The sequence below is a fragment of the Carcharhinus amblyrhynchos genome, unplaced genomic scaffold (genome assembly GCF_965287045.1).
Source record: "Carcharhinus amblyrhynchos unplaced genomic scaffold, sCarAmb.v2.hapA chromosome_102, whole genome shotgun sequence".
Classification (NCBI taxonomy): domain Eukaryota; kingdom Metazoa; phylum Chordata; class Chondrichthyes; order Carcharhiniformes; family Carcharhinidae; genus Carcharhinus; species Carcharhinus amblyrhynchos.
Genome location: NW_027649842.1, coordinates 457,964 through 477,107, shown reverse-complemented (window position 1 = coordinate 477,107; position 19,144 = coordinate 457,964). Strand labels below are relative to the sequence as shown.

Genomic DNA, 19,144 nt, shown 5'->3' with positions numbered 1-19,144 from the left:
GAGACACACACACGGACCGTACAGGAGCTGACACTGACACACACACATGGACTGTACAGGAGCTGACACTGACACACACACATGGACTGTACAGGAGCTGACACTGAGACACACACACGGACCGTACAGGAGCTGACACTGAGACACACACACGGACCGTACAGGAGCTGACACTGAGACACACACGGACCGTACAGGAGCTGACACTGAGACACACACGGACCGTACAGGGGCTGACACTGAGACACACACGGACCGTACAGGAGCTGACACTGAGACACACACGGACCGTACAGGAGCTGACACTGAGACACACACGGACCGTACAGGAGCTGACACTGAGACACACACACGGACCGTACAGGAGTTGACACTGACACACACACACGGACCGTACAGGAGCTGACACTGACACACACACGGACCGTACAGGAGCTGACACTGAGACACACGGACCGTACAGGAGCTGACACTGAGACACACACAGACCGTACAGGAGCTGACACTGAGACACACACAGACCGTACAGGAGCTGACACTGACACACACACACGGACCGTACAGGAGCTGACACTGAGACACACACGGACCGTACAGGAGCTGACACTGAGACACACACACGGACCGTACAGGGGCTGACACTGAGACACACACACGGACTGTACAGGAGCTGACACTGAGACACACACACACGGACCGTACAGGAGCTGACACTGACACACACACACGGACCGTACAGGGGCTGACACTGAGACACACACAGACCTTACAGGAGCTGACACTGAGACACACACACGGACCGTACAGGGGCTGACACTGAGACACACACAGACCTTACAGGAGCTGACACTGAGACACACACACGGACCGTACAGGAGTTGACACTGACACACACACACGGACCGTACAGGAGCTGACACTGAGACACACACACGGACTGTACAGGAGCTGACACTGAGACACACACACGGACCGTACAGGAGCTGACACTGAGACACACACACGGACTGTACAGGAGCTGACACTGAGACACACACACGGACCGTACAGGAGCTGACACTGAGACACACACACGGACTGTACAGGAGCTGACACTGACACACACACACACCATACAGGAGTTGACACTGAGACACACACGGACCATACAGGAGCTGACACTGAGACACACACGGACCATACAGGAGCTGACACTGAGACACACACACAGACCGTACAGGAGCTGACACTGAGACACACACACACACACCATACAGGAGCTGACACTGAGACACACACACGGACCGTACAGGAGCTGACACTGAGACACACACACGGACCGTACAGGGGCTGACACTGAGACACACACACGGACCGTACAGGAGCTGACACTGAGACACACACACGGACCGTACAGGGGCTGACACTGAGACACACACACGGACCGTACAGGAGCTGACACTGAGACACACACACACAGATTTGCACCTGCAGTGTTTTATATCTGAACAGGAACTCCCATGAGTAAAAGTACAGATCAATATCTCTCAGCTCATTTCTCTCTGTGTTGACTGCAGCTACAATCATTGAAACTGATTAAATCTGCCCTCTGCCCCCTGCCCTGCTGTAGATCGCGGTTACCCTGAGTGATGCTGTTCGATAGGATATCAAGGCACTGACAAAGCCACATACACCGATTCACAGGAATGATCCCAGAACTGAGACATTCTAACTCTCAGGAAAAATCACCAACAACCTGTCCTGGTCCCCCCCACGCCAACATGATAGTTAAGAAACTCTACCAACGCCTCTACTTTCTCAAAAGACTAAGGAAATTTGGCACATCAGCTACGCCTCTCTCTGCAACTTTTACAGATGCACCATAGAAAACATTCTTTCTGGTTGTATCACAGCTTGGTCTGGGCTCCTGCTCTGCCCAAGACTGCAAGGAACTGCAAAGGGTCGTGAATGCAGTCCAGCCCATCACGCAAACCAGCCTCCTGTCCAACGAACGGCAGAGCAGGCTCGAAGGGCTGAATGGCCTCCTCCTGCTTCTAGTTTCTAATTACTTGCTGTCCCTGTATGCTAACCTTTTGTGATTCACGCACTAGGCCACCCAGATCCCTCTGCACCTCAGAAATCTGCAGTCTCTCACCATTTCGATAATAAGGAGAGGTGATGGCCTCGTGGTATTATCATGAGACTATTAATCAGCTCAGCAAATGTTCTGGGGATCCGAGTTCGAATCCCACCATGGCAGATGGTGGAATTTGAACCCAATAAAAAAAATCTGGAATTAAAAATCTCCTGATGGCCCATTGTCGGAAAAACCCATCTGGTTCCTTTAGGGAAGGAAATCTGTTGTCCTTACCCGGTCTGGCCTACATGTGACTCAAGAGCCACAGCAATGTGGGTGACTCTCAACTGCCCTCCAAGGGCAACTAGGGATGGGTAATAAATGCTGGCCCAGCCAGCGATACCAATGGCCAACAAATGAATGAATGAAAAATTACCCCCCAAAATACAGCACCTCACACTTGTTGGGATTCAACTCCATCTGTCTCCCCCTCCACCCCAAGTCGTTGGGATGTTTCTATTCTGTGTATTCTGTGATATACCCTGAAATATCGAACACTACATCTCTGTCCATCCATCCTTTCACCAGTTCACTTTAGCTAATTCCACATTCACAACTGCCATTGTTTAAGTTGATAACACTAGTCATAGACCCACTCTTCTCCCCTTTTAACTGTATGTAAAATCCAGTCGTGTTATGATCGCTGGTACCTCAGCGATTTCTCAGGTTAAATCTCACGGGATCCAGAGTGAAGTATCTAAATGGATACAAAATTGGCTTCTTGACAGAAGCCAGAGGATGGTTGTAGAGAATTGTTTTTCAAACTGGAGGCCTGTGACCAGCGGTGTGCCTCAGGGATCAGTGCTGGGCACACTGTTATTGTCATTTATATTAATGATTTGGATGAGAATATAGGAGGCGCGGTTAGTAAGTTTGAAAAGACACTAAGATTGGTGGCATAGTGGACAGTGAAGAAAGTTATCTCCAATTGCAACGGGATCTTGATCAGTTGGGCCAGTGGGCTGACGAATGGCAGATGGAGTTTAATTTAGACAGTTGTGAGGTGATGCATTTTGGTAGATTGAACCAGGGCAGGACTTACTCAGTTAATGGTAGGGGAGAGTTACAGAACAAAGAGATCTCGGGGTACAGGTTCATAGCTCCTTGAAAGTGGAGTCACAGGTGGACAGAGTGGTGAAGAAGGCATTCGGCATGCTTGGTTTCATCGGTCAGAACATTGAATACAGGAGTTGGGACGTCTTATTGAAGTTGTACAAGACATTGGTAAGGCCACACTTGGAATACTGTGTACAGTTCTGGTCACCCTATTATAGAAAGGATATTATTAAACTAGAAAGAGTGCAGAAAAGATTTACTAGGATGCTCCTGGGACTTGATGGATTGAGTTATAAGGAGAGGCTGGATAGACTGGGACTTTTTCTCTGGCGTGTAGGAGGCTGAGGGGTGATCTTATAGAGATCTATAAAATAATGAGGGGCACAGATCAGCTGGATAGTCAATATCTTTTCCCCCAAATGTAGGGGAGTCTAAAACTAGAGGGCACAGGTTTAAGGTGAGAGGGGAGAGATACAAAAGTGTCCAGAGGGGCAAATTTTTCACACAGAGGGTGGTGAGTGCCTGGAACGAGCTGCCAGAGGCAGTAGTAGAGACGGGTACAATTTTATCTTTTAAAAAGCATTTAGACAGTTACATGGGTAAGATGGGTAAAGAGGGATGTGGGGAAAATGTGGGCAATTGGGATTAGCTTAGGAGTTTTACAGAAAAAAAGGGGCGGCATGGACAAGTTGGGCTGAAGGGCCTGTTTCCATGCTGAAAATTTCTATGACTCTGCCTCAGGGCCCCATCACTATGAGGCCATTAATTTATCTTAACTCATGAAGACAATATCAGGGCTGTAAAGGGATCAGGGCTGGGATCTAAATATCCAAGGGTATGTGTCCTATCAGAAGGACAGGCAGATAGGCAAAGGCAGTGGGATTGCATTGTCAGTAAGGAATGAAGTTAAATCGATAGCAAGAAGTGATATAGGGTCAGAAGGGATAGAATCTCTGTGGGTAGAGTTGAGGAATGGCAGAGGTAAGAAGACCCTGATGGGAGTTATATACGGGTCTCCTAGCAGTAGTTAGGATGTGGGGCAGGAAATAAAGATAGAAAAGGCATTTAAAAAAGACAATATCACAAAAATCATGGGGAACTTCGATATGCAGGTGGACTGGGAACATCAGGTAGGGAGTGGATCCCAAGAAAAGGAATTTGTGGAATGTCTAAGATGGTTTTTTCAGAGCAGCTTGTGACAGAGCCCATCAGGGAACAGGCAATGCTGGATTTGGTGATGTGTAATGAGGCAGACTTGATTAGGGAACTGAAGGTGAAGGAACCCTTCGGGAGCAGTGACCACAATATGATAGAATTTACCCTGCAGTGTGAGAGGGAGAAGCTGGAATTAGATGGAATTACAATTAAATAAAGGTGACTACAAAGACAGGAGGGAGGAGCTGGCCCAGTGTTGATTGGAAAGGGAGCCGAGCAGGGAAGGACAGCAATAGCAGGAGAGTTTTGAGAGTTATTCAGGAGGCACAACAGAAATTCATCCCAAGGAGGAGGAAACATGCTAAGGGGAGGATGAGGCATCAGGATGAGGAAAGTCAAGATATGGAGATGCCGGCGTTGGACTGGGGTAAACACAGTAAGAAGTCTCGCAACACCAGGTTAAAGTCCAACAGGTTTATTTGGAAGCACGAGCTTTCAGAGCGCTGCCCCTTCATCAGGTGAGTGGGAGTTCTGTTCACAAACAGGGCAAATAAAAACACAAACTCAATTTACAAAATAATGGTTGGAATGCGAGTCTTTACAGGTAATCGCATCTTAAAGACACAGACAATGTGAGTGGAGAGAGGGTTAAGCACAGGTTAAAGAGATGTGTATTGTCTCCAGACAGGATAGTAAGTGAGATTTTGCAAGCTCAGGCAAGTCATGGGGGTGACAGATAGTGCGACATGAACACAAGATCCCGGTTGAGGCCGTCCTCATGTGTGTGGAACTTGGTTATCAGTCTCTGCTCAGCAACTCTGCACTGTCGTGTAGCTACCTGTAAACTCTCGCATTCGAACCATTATTCTGTAAATTGAGTTTGTGTTTTTATTTGCCCTGTTTGTGAACACAACTCCCACTCACCTGATGAAGGGGCAGCACTCCGAAAGCTAGTGGCTTGCACTACCGAATAAACCTGTTGGACTTTAACCTGGTGTTGTGGGAAGTCAAGGACAGCATGAAAGCAAAAGAGAAAGCATACAAAGTGGCAAGGATTAGTGGGAAACCAGAGGATTAGGTAGGCTTTAAAAGTGAGCAGAGGACAACTAAAAAAGCAATAAGTGGCGGGGTGGGGGAGATGAAATATAAATGTAAGGTAGCTAGTAATATAGAAGAAGGTAGGAAGAGGTTTTTTCAATATTTAAAAAGGTAAGAGAGGCAAAAATAGCTATTGGACCACTGGAAAATGAGACTGGAGAAGTAATAGTCGGAAACAAATCAATGACAGGAAGAAAGATGATACAAAGATTGGAGGAGTAGTGGACAGTGAGGAAGGTTTTCAAAGCTTGCAGAGGGATTTGGACCAGCTAGAAAAATGGGCTGAAAAATGGCAGATGGAGTTTAATGCAGACACGTGTGAGGTATTGCACTTTGGAAGGACAAACCAAGGTAGAACATACAAGGTAAATGGTAGGATACTGAAGAGTGCAGTAGAACAGAGAGATTTGGGAAGACAGATACATAATTCCCTAAAAGTGGTGTCACAGGTAGATAGGGTTGTAAAGAGTGCTTTTGGTACATTGGCCTTTATAAATCAAAGTATTGAGTATAAGAGTTGGAATGTTATGGTGAGGTTATATAAGACATTGGTGAGGCTGAATGTAGAGTATTGTGTGCAGTTTTGGTCACCTAGTTACAGGAAGGATATTAATAAGGTTGAAAGAGTGCAGAGAAGGTTCACAAGGATGTTGCCGGGACTTGAGAAGCTGAGTTACGAAGAGAGATTGAATAGGTTAGGACTCTATTCCCTGGAGCGTAGAAGAATGAGGGGAGATTTGATAGAGGTGTATAAGATTTTGATGGGTATAGATAGAGTGAATGCAAGCAGGCTTTTTCCACTGAGGCTAGGGGAGAAAAAAAACCAGAGGGCATGGGTTAAGGGTGAAAGGAGAAAAGTTTAAAGGAAATATTAAGGGGGAATTCTTCACGCAGAGAGTGGTGGGAGTGTGGAATGAGCTGCCGGATAAAGTGGTAACACAATTAAATGACCACAATTTTGGAAACTTTTGGATAGTCATGGAAAAGGATGAGTGTTGTCCTATGGGTATATAAATCCCCCAGTGTCTGTCCTCCTTTCACACTTCCCCAGTCTACTCAGAGTGCGTCACCATCCTGCGTTCCCAAACTGAGCACATTGTACTCTACTGAGGGAAAACCATCGTTCATTAACAGAGCTATCCTTCCACCACTCCCTCACTTCCAGTCCTTGCAAACTGTCACATTTCATCCCCATTAACTTTTCTGAAAAGGATACGGAGACTAGAACTGTGCACAGTGCTCCCAGTGTTGGTCTGACCGAGGGATACGGAGACTGGAACTGTGCATAGTGCTCCCAGTGTGGGTCTAACCGAGGGATATGGAGACTGGAACTGTGCATAGTGCTCCCAGTGTGGGTCTAACTGAGGGATATGGAGACTGGAACTGTGCATAGTGCTCCCAGTGTTGGTCTGACCGAGGGATACGGAGACTGGAACTGTGCACAGTGCTCCCAGTGTGGGTCTAACCGAGGGATATGGAGACTGGAACTGTGCATAGTGCTCCCAGTGTGGGTCTAACTGAGGGATATGGAGACTGGAACTGTGCACAGTGCTCCCAGTGTGGGTCTAACCGAGGGATATGGAGACTGGAACTGTGCATAGTGCTCCCAGTGTGGGTCTAACTGAGGGATATGGAGACTGGAACTGTGCATAGTGCTCCCAGTGTGGGTCTAACCGAGGGATACGGAGACTGGAACTGTGCATAGTGCTCCCAGTGTGGGTCTAACTGAGGGATACGGAGACTGGAACTGTGCATAGTGCTCCCAGTGTGGGTCTAACCGAGGGATATGGAGACTGGAACTGTGCATAGTGCTCCCAGTGTGGGTCTAACCGAGGGATATGGAGACTGGAACTGTGCATAGTGCTCCCAGTGTGGGTCTAACCGAGGGATACGGAGACTGGAACTGTGCATAGTGCTCCCAGTGTGGGTCTAACCGAGGGATATGGAGACTGGAACTGTGCATAGTGCTCCCAGTGTGGGTCTAACCGAGGGATACGGAGACTGGAACTGTGCATAGTGCTCCCAGTGTGGGTCTAACCGAGGGATATGGAGACTGGAACTGTGCATAGTGCTCCCAGTGTGGGTCTAACTGAGGGATATGGAGACTGGAACTGTGCACGGTGCTCCCAGTGTGGGTCTAACCAAGGGATACGGAGACTGGAACTGTGCATAGTGCTCCCAGTGTGGGTCTAACCGAGGGATATGGAGACTGGAACTGTGCACGGTGCTCCCAGTGTGGGTCTAACCGAGGGATACGGAGACTGGAACTGTGCACAGTGCTCCCAGTGTGGGTCTAACCGAGGGATATGGAGACTGGAACTGTGCACGGTGCTCCCAGTGTGGGTCTAACCGAGGGATATGGAGACTGGAACTGTGCACGGTGCTCCCAGTGTGGGTCTTGGGGAGGGGGTGGGAGTGGGGGGTGGGGGTGATGGGTTCCGATCTCCCCACACCGGTTGGTGGAATTGAAATGGAATTAAATTGGGAACTGGAATCTCATCTCAGTAACACTGACCGTGACAATCATTGCCAATCGTTGTAAAATCCCATTTGCTTCACTAACACCCACACTGACTGACCTTGCCAATAACCCCCACATCGCCTCACAGAATAAATACTCATCTGAGTGTGCTCCAACACAGCGAGACGGAGAGAGACAGAGAGAGAGAGAGACAGCCAGAGAGAGAGAGAGACAGACAGAGAGACAGATAGAGAGAGACAGGGAGAGAGAGAGACAGAAAGAGAGACAGAGAGAAAAACAGAGAGAGAGAGAGAGACAGAGAGAGAAAAACAGTGAGAGACAGAGAGAGAGAGAGACAGAGAGAGAGACAGAGACAGAGACAGAGAGAGGGAGAGAGACAGAGACAGGGAGAGAGACAGAGACAGGGAGAGAGACAGAGAGGGGGAGACAGAGAGGTAAATGCGGGGTCACTTTTAACATTTAAGAAAAACTTGGACAGGTTCATGGATGAGAGGGGTGTGGAGGGATATGGTCCAGGTGCAGGTCAGTGGGACTAGGCAGAAAAATGGTTCAGCACAGACAAGAAGGGCCAAAAGACTGTAGTTTTCTATGGTTCTATAGTTCTATGAGAGAGAGAGAGAGAGAGTGAGAGACAGAGAGATAAAGAGAGAGAGAGAGAAGCACGAAGAGACAGAGAGAGAGAGACAGAGAGAGATAGAGAGTAAGAGAGAGGGAGAGGGAGACAGAGACAGAAAATGAGAGACAGAGATAGATAGAGAGAGACACAGAGGGAGAGCTTTTCTTTGTGTGATTTGTGCTGCAGTATCTCTCTCTCTTAACCTGTGTGTTACTGCAGTCATCATTACTGATCAGCGAGTGGAGTGAATTAAAGCAAATCTGACACTGAGGACACAGCAAACACATTGACATGACTGGCACACTGCTCCAGGAACAGCCCCTGTTACTGCACCCTCATCCTCTCTGGCTGCACACCAACCCCACTCACACAGCACCCCACTCACACTGTACCCCACTCAGACTGTACCCCACTCAGACTGTACCCCACTCAGACTGTACCCCACTCACACACCAACCCCACTCACACACCAACCCCATACCCACTGTACCCCACTCACACACCAACCCCACTCACACACCAACCCCACTCACACACCAACCCCACTCACACACCAACCCCATACCCACTGTACCCCACTTACAGACCAGCCCCACTCACACACCGTACCCCACTCACACACCAAACCCACTCCCACTGTGCCCCACTCACACCATGCCCCACTCACACAGTACCCCACCTCCACAGTACCCCATTTACACTGTACCCCACTCCCACTGTACCCCACTCCCACTGTACCCCACTCCCACTGTACCCAACTCCCACTGTACCCCACTCCCACTGTACCCAACTCCGACTGCTCCCCTGGCTGTGATAGACTTGCTGCTGATCTGAGGCAATGCTGGGAACCACCCTGGGCTGGGGATGGGGTTGGGAGGGAGAATTCGCCCCAGTGCCCATTCCACTGACTCCTGCCTGGAATGATAGATGTCTGCAGGAAGAAAAGTTTGCATTTCTGTAACACCTATCCCAACTTCAGGACATCACAGAGCAGTGCTCAGACTGTGCGATGGTCACTCAACATTGACCCTCCCACAGTACGGCGCTCCCTCAGCCCTGACCTTCCCACAGTGCGGCGCTCCCTCAGCCCTGACCTTCCCACAGTGCGGCGCTCCCTCAGCCCTGACCCTTCCACAGTGCGGCGCTCCCTCAGCACTGACCCTCCCACAGTGCGGCGCTCCCTCAGCCCTGACCCTCCCACAGTGCGGCGCTCCCTCATCACTGACGTTCCCACAGTGCGGTGCTCCCTCAGCACTGACCCTCCCACAGTGCGGCGCTCCCTCATCACTGACCCTCCCACAGTGCGGCGCTCCCTCAGCACTGACACTCCCACAGTGCGGCGCTCCCTCAGCCCTGACCTTCCCACAGTGCGGCGCTCCCTCAGCACTGACCCTCCCACAGTATGGCGCTCCCTCAGCCCTGACCCTCCCACAGTGCGGCGCTCCCTCATCACTGACCCTCCCACAGTATGGCGCTCCCTCAGCCCTGACCCTTCCACAGTGCGGCGCTCCCTCAGCACTGACCCTCCCACAGTGCGGCGCTCCCTCAGCCCTGACCCTCCCACAGTGCGGCGCTCCCTCATCACTGACGTTCCCACAGTGCGGTGCTCCCTCAGCACTGACCCTCCCACAGTGCGGCGCTCCCTCATCACTGACCCTCCCACAGTGCGGCGCTCCCTCAGCACTGACCCTCCCACAGTGCGGCGCTCCCTCATCACTGACCCTCCCACAGTGCAGCGCTCCCTCAGCACTGACCCTCCCACAGTGCGGCGCTCCCTTGGCACTGACCCTCCCACAGAGCGGCGCTCCCTCAGTACTGACCCTCCCACAGTGCGGCGCTCCCTCAGTACTGACCCTCCCACAGTGCGGCGCTCCCTCAGCACCGACCCTCCCACAGTACGGCGCTCCCTCAGTACTAACCCTCCCACAGTGCGGCGCTCCCTCAGCACCGACCCTCCCACAGTGCGGCGCTCCCTCAGTACTGACCCTCCCACAGTGCGGTGCTCCCTCAGCACTGACCCTCCCACAGTGTGGCGCTCCCTCAGCACTGACCCTCCCACAGTGCGGCGCTCCCTCAGCACTGACCCTCCCACAGTGCGGCGCTCCCTCAGCACTGACCCTCCCACAGTACGGCGCTCCCTCAGCACTGACACTCCCACAGTGCGGTGCTCCCTCAGCACTGACCCTCCCACAGTGTGGCGCTCCCTCAGCACTGACCCTCCCACAGTACGGCGCTCCCTCAGCACTGACACTCCCACAGTGCGGTGCTCCCTCAGCACTAACTCACAGTTCACAATCTCACATCAGTCTGTGAAATTACACAGATTGGCACTGGGCCAATCTTTGACTTAAGAAATACTGCCCCCTCCCTGAGCAAGTTTACACTTTCCAAATAGTTATCCAATTTTCATTCTACCAACAGGGCATCCAGGTTCCAGCATCCTAATATTCCACAAAAGAATCTTACAGAATGCTTTTAAACACTCCTAAGACAGGTATGGCACAGGGTTAGATACAGAGTAAAGCTCCCTCTACACTGTCCCCATCAAACACTCCCAGGACAGGTACAGCACGGGGTTAGATACAGAGTAAAGCTCCCTCTACACTGTCCCCCCATCAAACACTCCCAGGACAGGTACAGCACGGGGTTAGATACAGAGTAAAGCTCCCTCTACACTGTCCCCCCATCAAACACTCCCAGGACAGGTACAGCACGGGGTTAGATACAGAGTAAAGCTCCCTCTACACTGTCCCCCCCATCAAACACTCCCAGGACAGGTACAGCACGGGGTTAGATACAGAGTAAAGCTCCCTCTACACTGTCCCCCATCAAACACTCCCAGGACAGGTACAGCACGGGGTTAGATACAGAGTAAAGCTCCCTCTACACTGTCCCCCATCAAACACTCCCAGGGCAGGTACAGCACAGGGTTAGATACAGAGTAAAGCTCCCTCTACACTGTCCCCCATCAAACACTCCCAGGACAGGAACAGCATGGGGTTAGATACAGAGTAAAGCTTCCTCTGCACGGACCCTCACGGACACTGAATGTCACAGGGTGAGATAGCTGAACGATACGCAACTGGCTTCTTAACAGAAGCCGGAGGGTGATTGTAGAGAGTTGTTTTTCAAACTGGAGGCCTGTGACCAGTGGTGTGCCTCAGGGATCAGTGCTGGGCCCACTGTTATTTGTCATTTATATTAATGATTTGGATGAGAATATAGGAGGCATGGTTAGTAAGTTTGAAAGGACACTAAGATTGGTGGCATGGTGGACAGTGAAGAAAGTTATCCCCAATTGCAATGGGATCTTGATCAGTTGGGCCAGTGGGCTGACGAATGGCAGATGGAGTTTAATTTAGATAAATGCGAGGTGATGCATTTTGGTAGATTGAACCAGGGCAGGACTTACTCAGTTAATGGTAGGGGAGAGTTACAGAACAAGGAGATCTCGGGGTACAGGTTCATAGCTCCTTGAAAGTGGAGTCACAGGTGGACAGAGTGGTGAAGAAGGCATTCGGCATGCTTGGTTTCATCAATCAGAACATTGAATACAGGAGTTGGGATGTCTTGTTGAAGTTGTACAAGACATTGGTAAGGCCACACTTGGAATACTGTGTACAGTTCTGGTCACCCTATTATAGAAAGGATATTATTAAACTAGAAAGAGCGCGGAAAAGATTTACTAGGATGCTCCCGGGACTTGATGGATTGAGTTATAAGGAGAGGCTGGATAGACTGGGACTTTTCTCTCTGGAGTGAAGGAGCCTGAGGGGTGATCTTATAGACTCTATAAAATAATGAGGGGCACAGATCAGCTAGATAGTCAATATCTTTCCCCAAATGTAGGGGGGTCTAAAACTAGACGGTATAGGTTTAAGGTGAGAGGGGAGAGATACAAAAGTGTCCAGAGGCACAATTTTTCACACAGAGGGTGGTGAGTGTCTGGAACAAGCTGCCTGAGGTAGTAGTAGAGGTGGGTACAATTTTATCTTTTAAAAAACATTTAGATGGTTGCATGGGTAGGATGGGTATAGAGGGATATGGGCCAAATGCTAGCAATTGGGATTAGCTTAAGGGTTTCAAAAAAGGGGGCAGCATGGACAAGTTGGGCCGAAGGGCCTGTTTCCACGCTGTAAACCTCTATGACTGTCTGATTGTATGTCGCCCATCAAACCCTCCCAGGACAGGTACAGCACGGGGTTAGATACAGAGTAAAGCTCCCTCTACACTGTCCCCCCATCAAACACTCCCAGGACAGGTACAGCACAGGGTTAGATACAGAGTAGAGCTCCCTCTACACTGTCCCCCCCATCAAACACTCCCAGGACAGGTACAGCACGGGATTAGATACAGAGTAAAGCTCCCTCTACACTGTCCCCATCAAACACTCCCAGGACAGGGACAGCACAGGGTTAGATACAGAGTAAAGCTCCGCACTGTGGGAGGGTCGGTGCCGAGGGAGCGCCGCACTGTGGGAGGGTCGGTGCTGAGGGAGCGCCGCACTGTGGGAGGGTCGGTGCTGAGGGAGAGCCGCACTGTGGGAGGGTCGGTGCTGAAGGAGCGCCGCACTGTGGGAGGGTCAGTGCTGAGGGAGCGCTGCACTGTGGGAGGGTCAGTGCTGAGGGAGCGCCGCACTGTGGGAGGCTCAGTGCTGAGGGAGCACCGCACTGTGGGAGGGTCAGTGCTGAGGGAGCGCCGCACTGTGGGAGGGTCGGTGCTGAGGGAGCGCCGCACTGTGGGAGGGTCAGTTCTGAGGGAGCGCCGCACTGTGGGAGGCTCAGTGCTGAGGGAGCACCGCACTGTGGGAGGGTCGGTGCCGAGGGAGCGCCGCACTGTGGGAGGGTCGGTGCTGAGGGAGCGCCGCACTGTGGGAGGGTCGGTGCTGAGGGAGCGCCGCACTGTGGGAGGGTCGGTGCCGAGGGAGCGCCGCACTGTGGGAGGGTCGGTGCTGAGGGAGCGCCGCACTGTGGGAGGGTCAGTGCTGAGGGAGCGCCGCACTGTCAGAGGGTCAGTGCTGAGGGAGCGCCGCACTGTCAGAGGGTCAGTGCTGAGGGAGCGCCGCACTGTGGGAGGGTCAGTGCTGAGGGAGCGCTGCACTGTGGGAGGGTCAGTGCTGAGGGAGCGCCGCACTGTCAGAGGGTCAGTGCTGAGGGAGCGCCGCACTGTGGGAGGGTCGGTGCTGAGGGAGCACCGCACTGTGGGAGGGTCGGTGCTGAGGGAGCGCCGCACTGTGGGAGGGTCGGTGCTGAGGGAGCGCCGCACTGTGGGAGGGTCAGTGCTGAGGGAGTGCCGCACTGTGGGAGGGTCGGTGCTGAGGGAGTGCCGCACTGTGGGAGGGTCAGCATCAGGTTCTCCTGGTTTTCTGGTGTCGGCAGTTTTCTCTTTGTAAACATCACTGTAAACACTGAACTGGGTAACTGTCATATTGCTGTTTCTGGGATCTTGCTTTGCATGAATTGTCTGCTGATTTTTTTCGATACAACACTTCACTGCGCTCCTTTGAGTGTTTGTGAGGGGTTTCAGGGAATTACTGAGGGGGTGCGATATGCTGAGGAAGTTCACACAGATTCCCTCTTCAAACCTTTCCCTCGATATCACTGTTCCCTCAACCAATCTCCCTCCCGCACTCTCCCTCCATCATTCCTGCCGTCTCTCATGTTCACTCCATTTCCATCACTTGCTTTCCTCCCTCCTCAATTTCCTGTTCCTCCATCCCTCTCTCCTTTCCTCTGTGTCCCTCTCTCTCTCCATCTTCCTCATTCCCTCCCTCTCTCTCCTTCCCTACCCTCACTATCTCTCTCCCTCCTTTTCCCTCTTTCCCTCTCTCCTCCTCTGTCCATCCACCTTTTCTTCTCTCCTTCTCTCCTCCTCCTGTCCCTTCTCCCCTCTCTCTCTCCCTCCCTTTCCCTTCCCCTTCCTCTTTCCCGCTCTTCATCTCTCCCTCCCTCCATTCCCTTCTTCTCCCTTCTCTACCTGTATCATCCCCTCTTTCTCTCTCTCCCTCCTCCTCTGCTCTTCCTCCTCCCTTCCTCACCTTCCCTCCATCCCTCTCTCCATTATCTCCATCCCTCCCTCCTCCATCCTTCCTTCCCTCTCTCCCTCCCTCCATTCTCTCCCTCCATCTCTTGCCCTTCTTCCCCTCTCTGACTCTTCACTTCTCTCTCTCTCGCTCTCTCCCCCTCTCCTCTCAATCCCTCCCTCCTTCCTCCCTCCATTACCTCCTTCCCTCTCCCTGCCTCCCTCCCTCCTTCCCTCTCTCCATCCTCCTCTCCCTCCCTCCATTATCTACCTCCCTCCTTCCTTCTCCCTCCCTTCCTCTCTCCCCTCCTCCCTCCCTGCTCCTTCCCTCTCTCTGGCTCCCTCCCTCTCTCTCTCCCTACCTCGCTCTTTCCTCCCTCCCAACCTCGGTCCCTCTCTCCTCCCTCGCTCTCTCTCTCCCTCCCTTCCTCCCTCACTCCCTCCCTCTGTCCCTCCCACCGTCCCTCCCTCTCTCTCTCTCCCTCCCTCTGTCCCTATCTCCCTTCCTCTCCCTCCCTCTCTCCCTTGTTCCCTCCCTCTCCCTATCTCCCTCCCTCTCTCGCTCCCTCATTCCATCCCTCTCCCTATCTCCCTCCCTCTCTCGCTCCCTCGTTCCCTCCCTCCCTATCTCCCTTCCTCCCTCTCTCGCTCCCTCGTTCCCCCCCTCCCTCCCCCCCTCCCTCGCTCCCTCCCCTACCTGAGTTTTCACCTTGTATTGTTCTTCTGTTTTTTCGACGATGCACATATTACATCCCATTGCTGTCGCGGAGAGAAGGGGGTCCGTCAGCCTGTCCCAGCAGCGAGGCTCGAAGCCGGATCACCCTCCCCGTAGCCCCCCCCCCCCTCCCCTCAGTCCCTGGCCAGGCTCCCGCGCTCCCGGACCACCTGCTGGATTAGGGGTCCCCACTGGAATCGCCGCCGCTCCCCGACCCCCAGGATCCGCCGAGATTCCGTGACATCCTCCGTGTCCCGTCGCAATCTCATCCTGGGCTGCCGGAGTGAACCTCTCCCCCCTCCTCCCCTCCTCCCTCCACCCTCCCCCCCCAGGGGTTCAGACTAATCCGTCTCCCGCTCGCAGCCAGCCAGACGGAATCCCGTCTCCCATTCACAATGTCTGCACCGCTCTCTCACACACACACAAAAACTCCGCAGTACACCAGCTCTCACACACAGCACGGGGAGGGAACCAGAGACAGAGAGAGGCTGGCAAACTGAGACTGTCTCATGCATATTAATGAGCCCTGATTGAATATTTAGCAGGCTGGGAGAGGGGGGGGCTGCTGCTGATGTGGGCTCCACCAGAATACCCCCCCCCCCACCCACCAAGCAACGCTAACACCCTCCCCACCGCAACAAACCCCCCCATCCTCAGACAGACGAGAGCTCCCTCTGTAGCAAACAACATCAGAAAATTCATATCTCACACTGACTGAGAGTGGGGAGGGAGAGGGAGAGAGAGAGAAAAACAGAGAGAGAAAGACAGACAGAGAGAGAGACAGACAGACAGACAAAGAGAGAGACAGAGAGAGGGAGAGACAGAGAGAAAAAAAAGACAGAGAGAGGGAGAAAGAGAGAGAGCGAGAGAGAAAGATAGACAGATGGAGAGAGATGGAGAGAGAGAGAAAAACAGAGAAAGACAGAGAGAGACAGAGAGAGAGGCACAGAGAGAGAGACAGAGAGAGGCAGACAGAGAGACAAACAGAGAGAGAGACAGACAGACAGACAGTGAGACAGAGAGAGAGACAGAGAGACAGAGAGAGTAAGACGGTGAGGCAGAGAGAGAGAGAGACAAAGACAGAGAGAGACAAAGAGAGGCAGAGGGAAAGAGAGAGAGAGAGAGACAGAGAGGGATGAAGAAGGACACAGAGGGAGAGAGAGAAATGAAGATAGAAAGTTGACACAGGGAGAGATTATCGAAGGGATCAGCACTGACCCTCCCATAGTGCGGCGCTCCCTCGGCACTGACCCTCCCACAGTGCGGCGCTCCCTCGGCACTGACCCTCCCACAGTGCGGCGCTCCCTCGGCACTGACCCTCCCACAGTGCGGCGCTCCCTCGGCACTGACCCTCCCACAGTGCGGCGCTCCCTCGGCACTGACCCTCCCACAGTGCGGCGCTCCCTCGGCACTGACCCTCCCACAGTGCGGCGCTCCCTCGGCACTGACCCTCCCACAGTGCGGCGCTCCCTCGGCACTGACCCTCCCACAGTGCGGCGCTCCCTCGGCACTGACCCTCCCACAGTGCGGCGTTCCCTCGGCACTGACCCTCCCACAGTGCGGTGCTCCCTTGCCACTGACACTCCCACAGTGCGGCGCTCCCTCGGTACTGACCCTCCCACAGTGCGGCGCTCCCTCGGTACTGACCCTCCCACAGTGCGGATGTAGGGACTGGAGGTGGTTACAGAGACAGGGAAGTTTGTCAGCGCTGGAAGGGGTTACAGAGATAAGGACAGGCTGTATAGGCTGGAGGAGGTTACAGAGATAGGGACGGGTGTAGGGGCTGGAGGACATTACAGAGGTAGGGAGGGGTGTAGGGGCTGGAGTAGGTTACAGAGATAGGGAGGGGGTGTAGGGGCTGGAGGAGGTTACAGAGATAGGGAGGGGGGTAGGGGCTGGAGGAGGTTACAGAGATAGGGAGGGGGTGTAGGGGCTGGAGGAGGTTACAGAGATAGGGAGGGGGTGTAGGGGCTGGAGGAGGTTACAGAGATAGGGAGGGGGGTAGGGGCTGGAGGAGGGTGCAGAGATAGGGAGGGGGTGTAGGGGCTGTAGGAGGTTACACAGATAGGGAGGAGGTGTAGGGGCTGGAGGAGGTTACAGAGATAGGGAGGGGGTATATTGTGACAATATTGTGTGTTTTTCTGGAGGATGTTCTGGTGGTGCCGTGTTGTCTGCAGTCCGTGTTCTTTATTGTTACTGAAGCAGTATAATTGACTTCACCTTTGTTTTAGTCTGAACTAATGCAGTGTTCTGCTGTTTTTTATGTTCCCCTGGTACGGCAGAGTAGAGCTTGATTGGGGCTTATTGACAGGTCAGATCATATGACTGGGGACAGCTAGGCTTCAGGGAGAAGTCCAGTTTGAATTTTGTTTTCAAAAGCTGCTTGGAGCTGAGAGAAACAGCAGAGTTTTCCCCTCTCTGGACTTGGAGTTTTACTATCTAAGTGCTGGTGTCTCAGTGCTGCATTTGAGTTTAGGGCGTGTAATCTCTCACTTTTCCCCTCTCTGGGGTCTGGAAACTGGGAGAGGGTTTGCCTCTCTGGGATTTTGCTATAAATTTCTCTGCAAAACTCTTGTTGGGATCGTTGTCCAAAAATGTTAAAATTCAACATCATATGAGCAGACTTGTTTTAGTTCTAACTAATTCTGCGGAAGGGTGTGAGACTATGGCATATCGCTCTAAACTGGAACAACAGAGGTAGCTAGCTGTTAGGAGTTACACTGTAACTCTTATCATTGGTTAAAGTCATCCTCATTCTTCTTGTTATATTCTAACTGTGTTCTTAAATAAACTTTGTTTGATAAAAGCTTCCCTGTGGGTCACTTGTATCATACCTGGCGTGAATCAGATTATGGTTTGATTTTTGATTTGATTTGGTTTGATTTATTATTGTCACCTGTATTAATGTACAGTGAAAAGTATTGTTTCTTGCGTACTATACAGACAAAGCATACCGTTCATAGAGAAGGAAAGGAGAGGGTGCAGAACGTAGTGTTACAGTCACAGCGAGGGTGTAGAGAAAGATCAGCTTAATGCGAGGTAGGTCCATTCAAAAGTCTGACGGCAGCAGGGAAGAAGCTGTTCTTGAGTCAGTCGGTACGTGACCTCAGACTTTTGTATCTTTTTCCCCATGGAAGAAGGTGGAAGAGAGAATGTCAGGGGTGTGTGGGGTCCTTAATTATACTGGCTGCTTTTCCCGAGGCAGCGGGAAGTGTAGACAGGATGGGAGACTGGTTTGTGTGATGGATTGGGCCACATTCACGACCCTTTTGTAGTTCCTTGCAGTCTTGGGCAGAGCAGGAGCCCAGACCAAGCTGTGATACAACCAGAAAGAATGCTTTCTATGGAATGAAGAGCTTGTCATATGAGGAACGGTTGAGGACTCTGGGTCTGTACTCGTTGGAGTTTAGAAGGATGAGGGGGGATCTTATTGAAACTTACAGGATACTGGGAGGGCCCTGGATAGAGTGGACGTGGAGAGGATGTTTCCACTAGTTGGAAAAACTAGAACCAGAGGGAACAACCTCAGGCTAAAGGGACGATCCTTTAAAACAGAGATGAGGAGGAATTTCTCCAGCCAGAGAGTGGGGAATCTGTGGAACTCTTTGCTGCAGAAGGCTGTGGAGGGCAGGGCACTGACAGAGATAGATAGGTTCTTGATTAATAGGGAGATCAGGGGTTATGGGGAAAAGGCAGGAGAATAGGGATGAGAAAAATATCAGCCATGATTGAATGGGGGAGCAGACTCGATGGGCCGAGTGGCCTAATTCTGCTCCTGTGTCTTATGGGGCATCTGTAAAAGTTGGTGAGAGTCATAGCTGACATGCCAAATTTCCTCAGTCTTCTGAGAAAGTAGAGGCATTGGTGGGGCTTTCTTAACTATAG

The 19,144-nt window shown here is 52.1% G+C and overlaps 1 protein-coding gene across 2 annotated transcripts in view; it reads right to left on the bottom strand.

The window, feature by feature from the left end:
• The window catches only part of LOC145338579 (PDZ domain-containing protein 4-like), a 39,352-nt gene extending 23,998 nt beyond the window's left edge, over window positions 1-15,354 (bottom strand). Inside the window, exon 1 of one of the 2 annotated variants that reach the window (XM_080182929.1) lies at window positions 15,254-15,354. In XM_080182929.1, coding sequence (XP_080039055.1) covers window positions 15,254-15,301 — 48 coding nt within the window. In that variant the 5' untranslated portion in view covers window positions 15,302-15,354. Of the gene's footprint in view, window positions 1-15,241 lie in introns of both variants that reach the window. The other variant, XM_080182928.1, reaches the window with a different exon arrangement.
• Window positions 15,355-19,144: the final 3,790 nt, after the last annotated feature.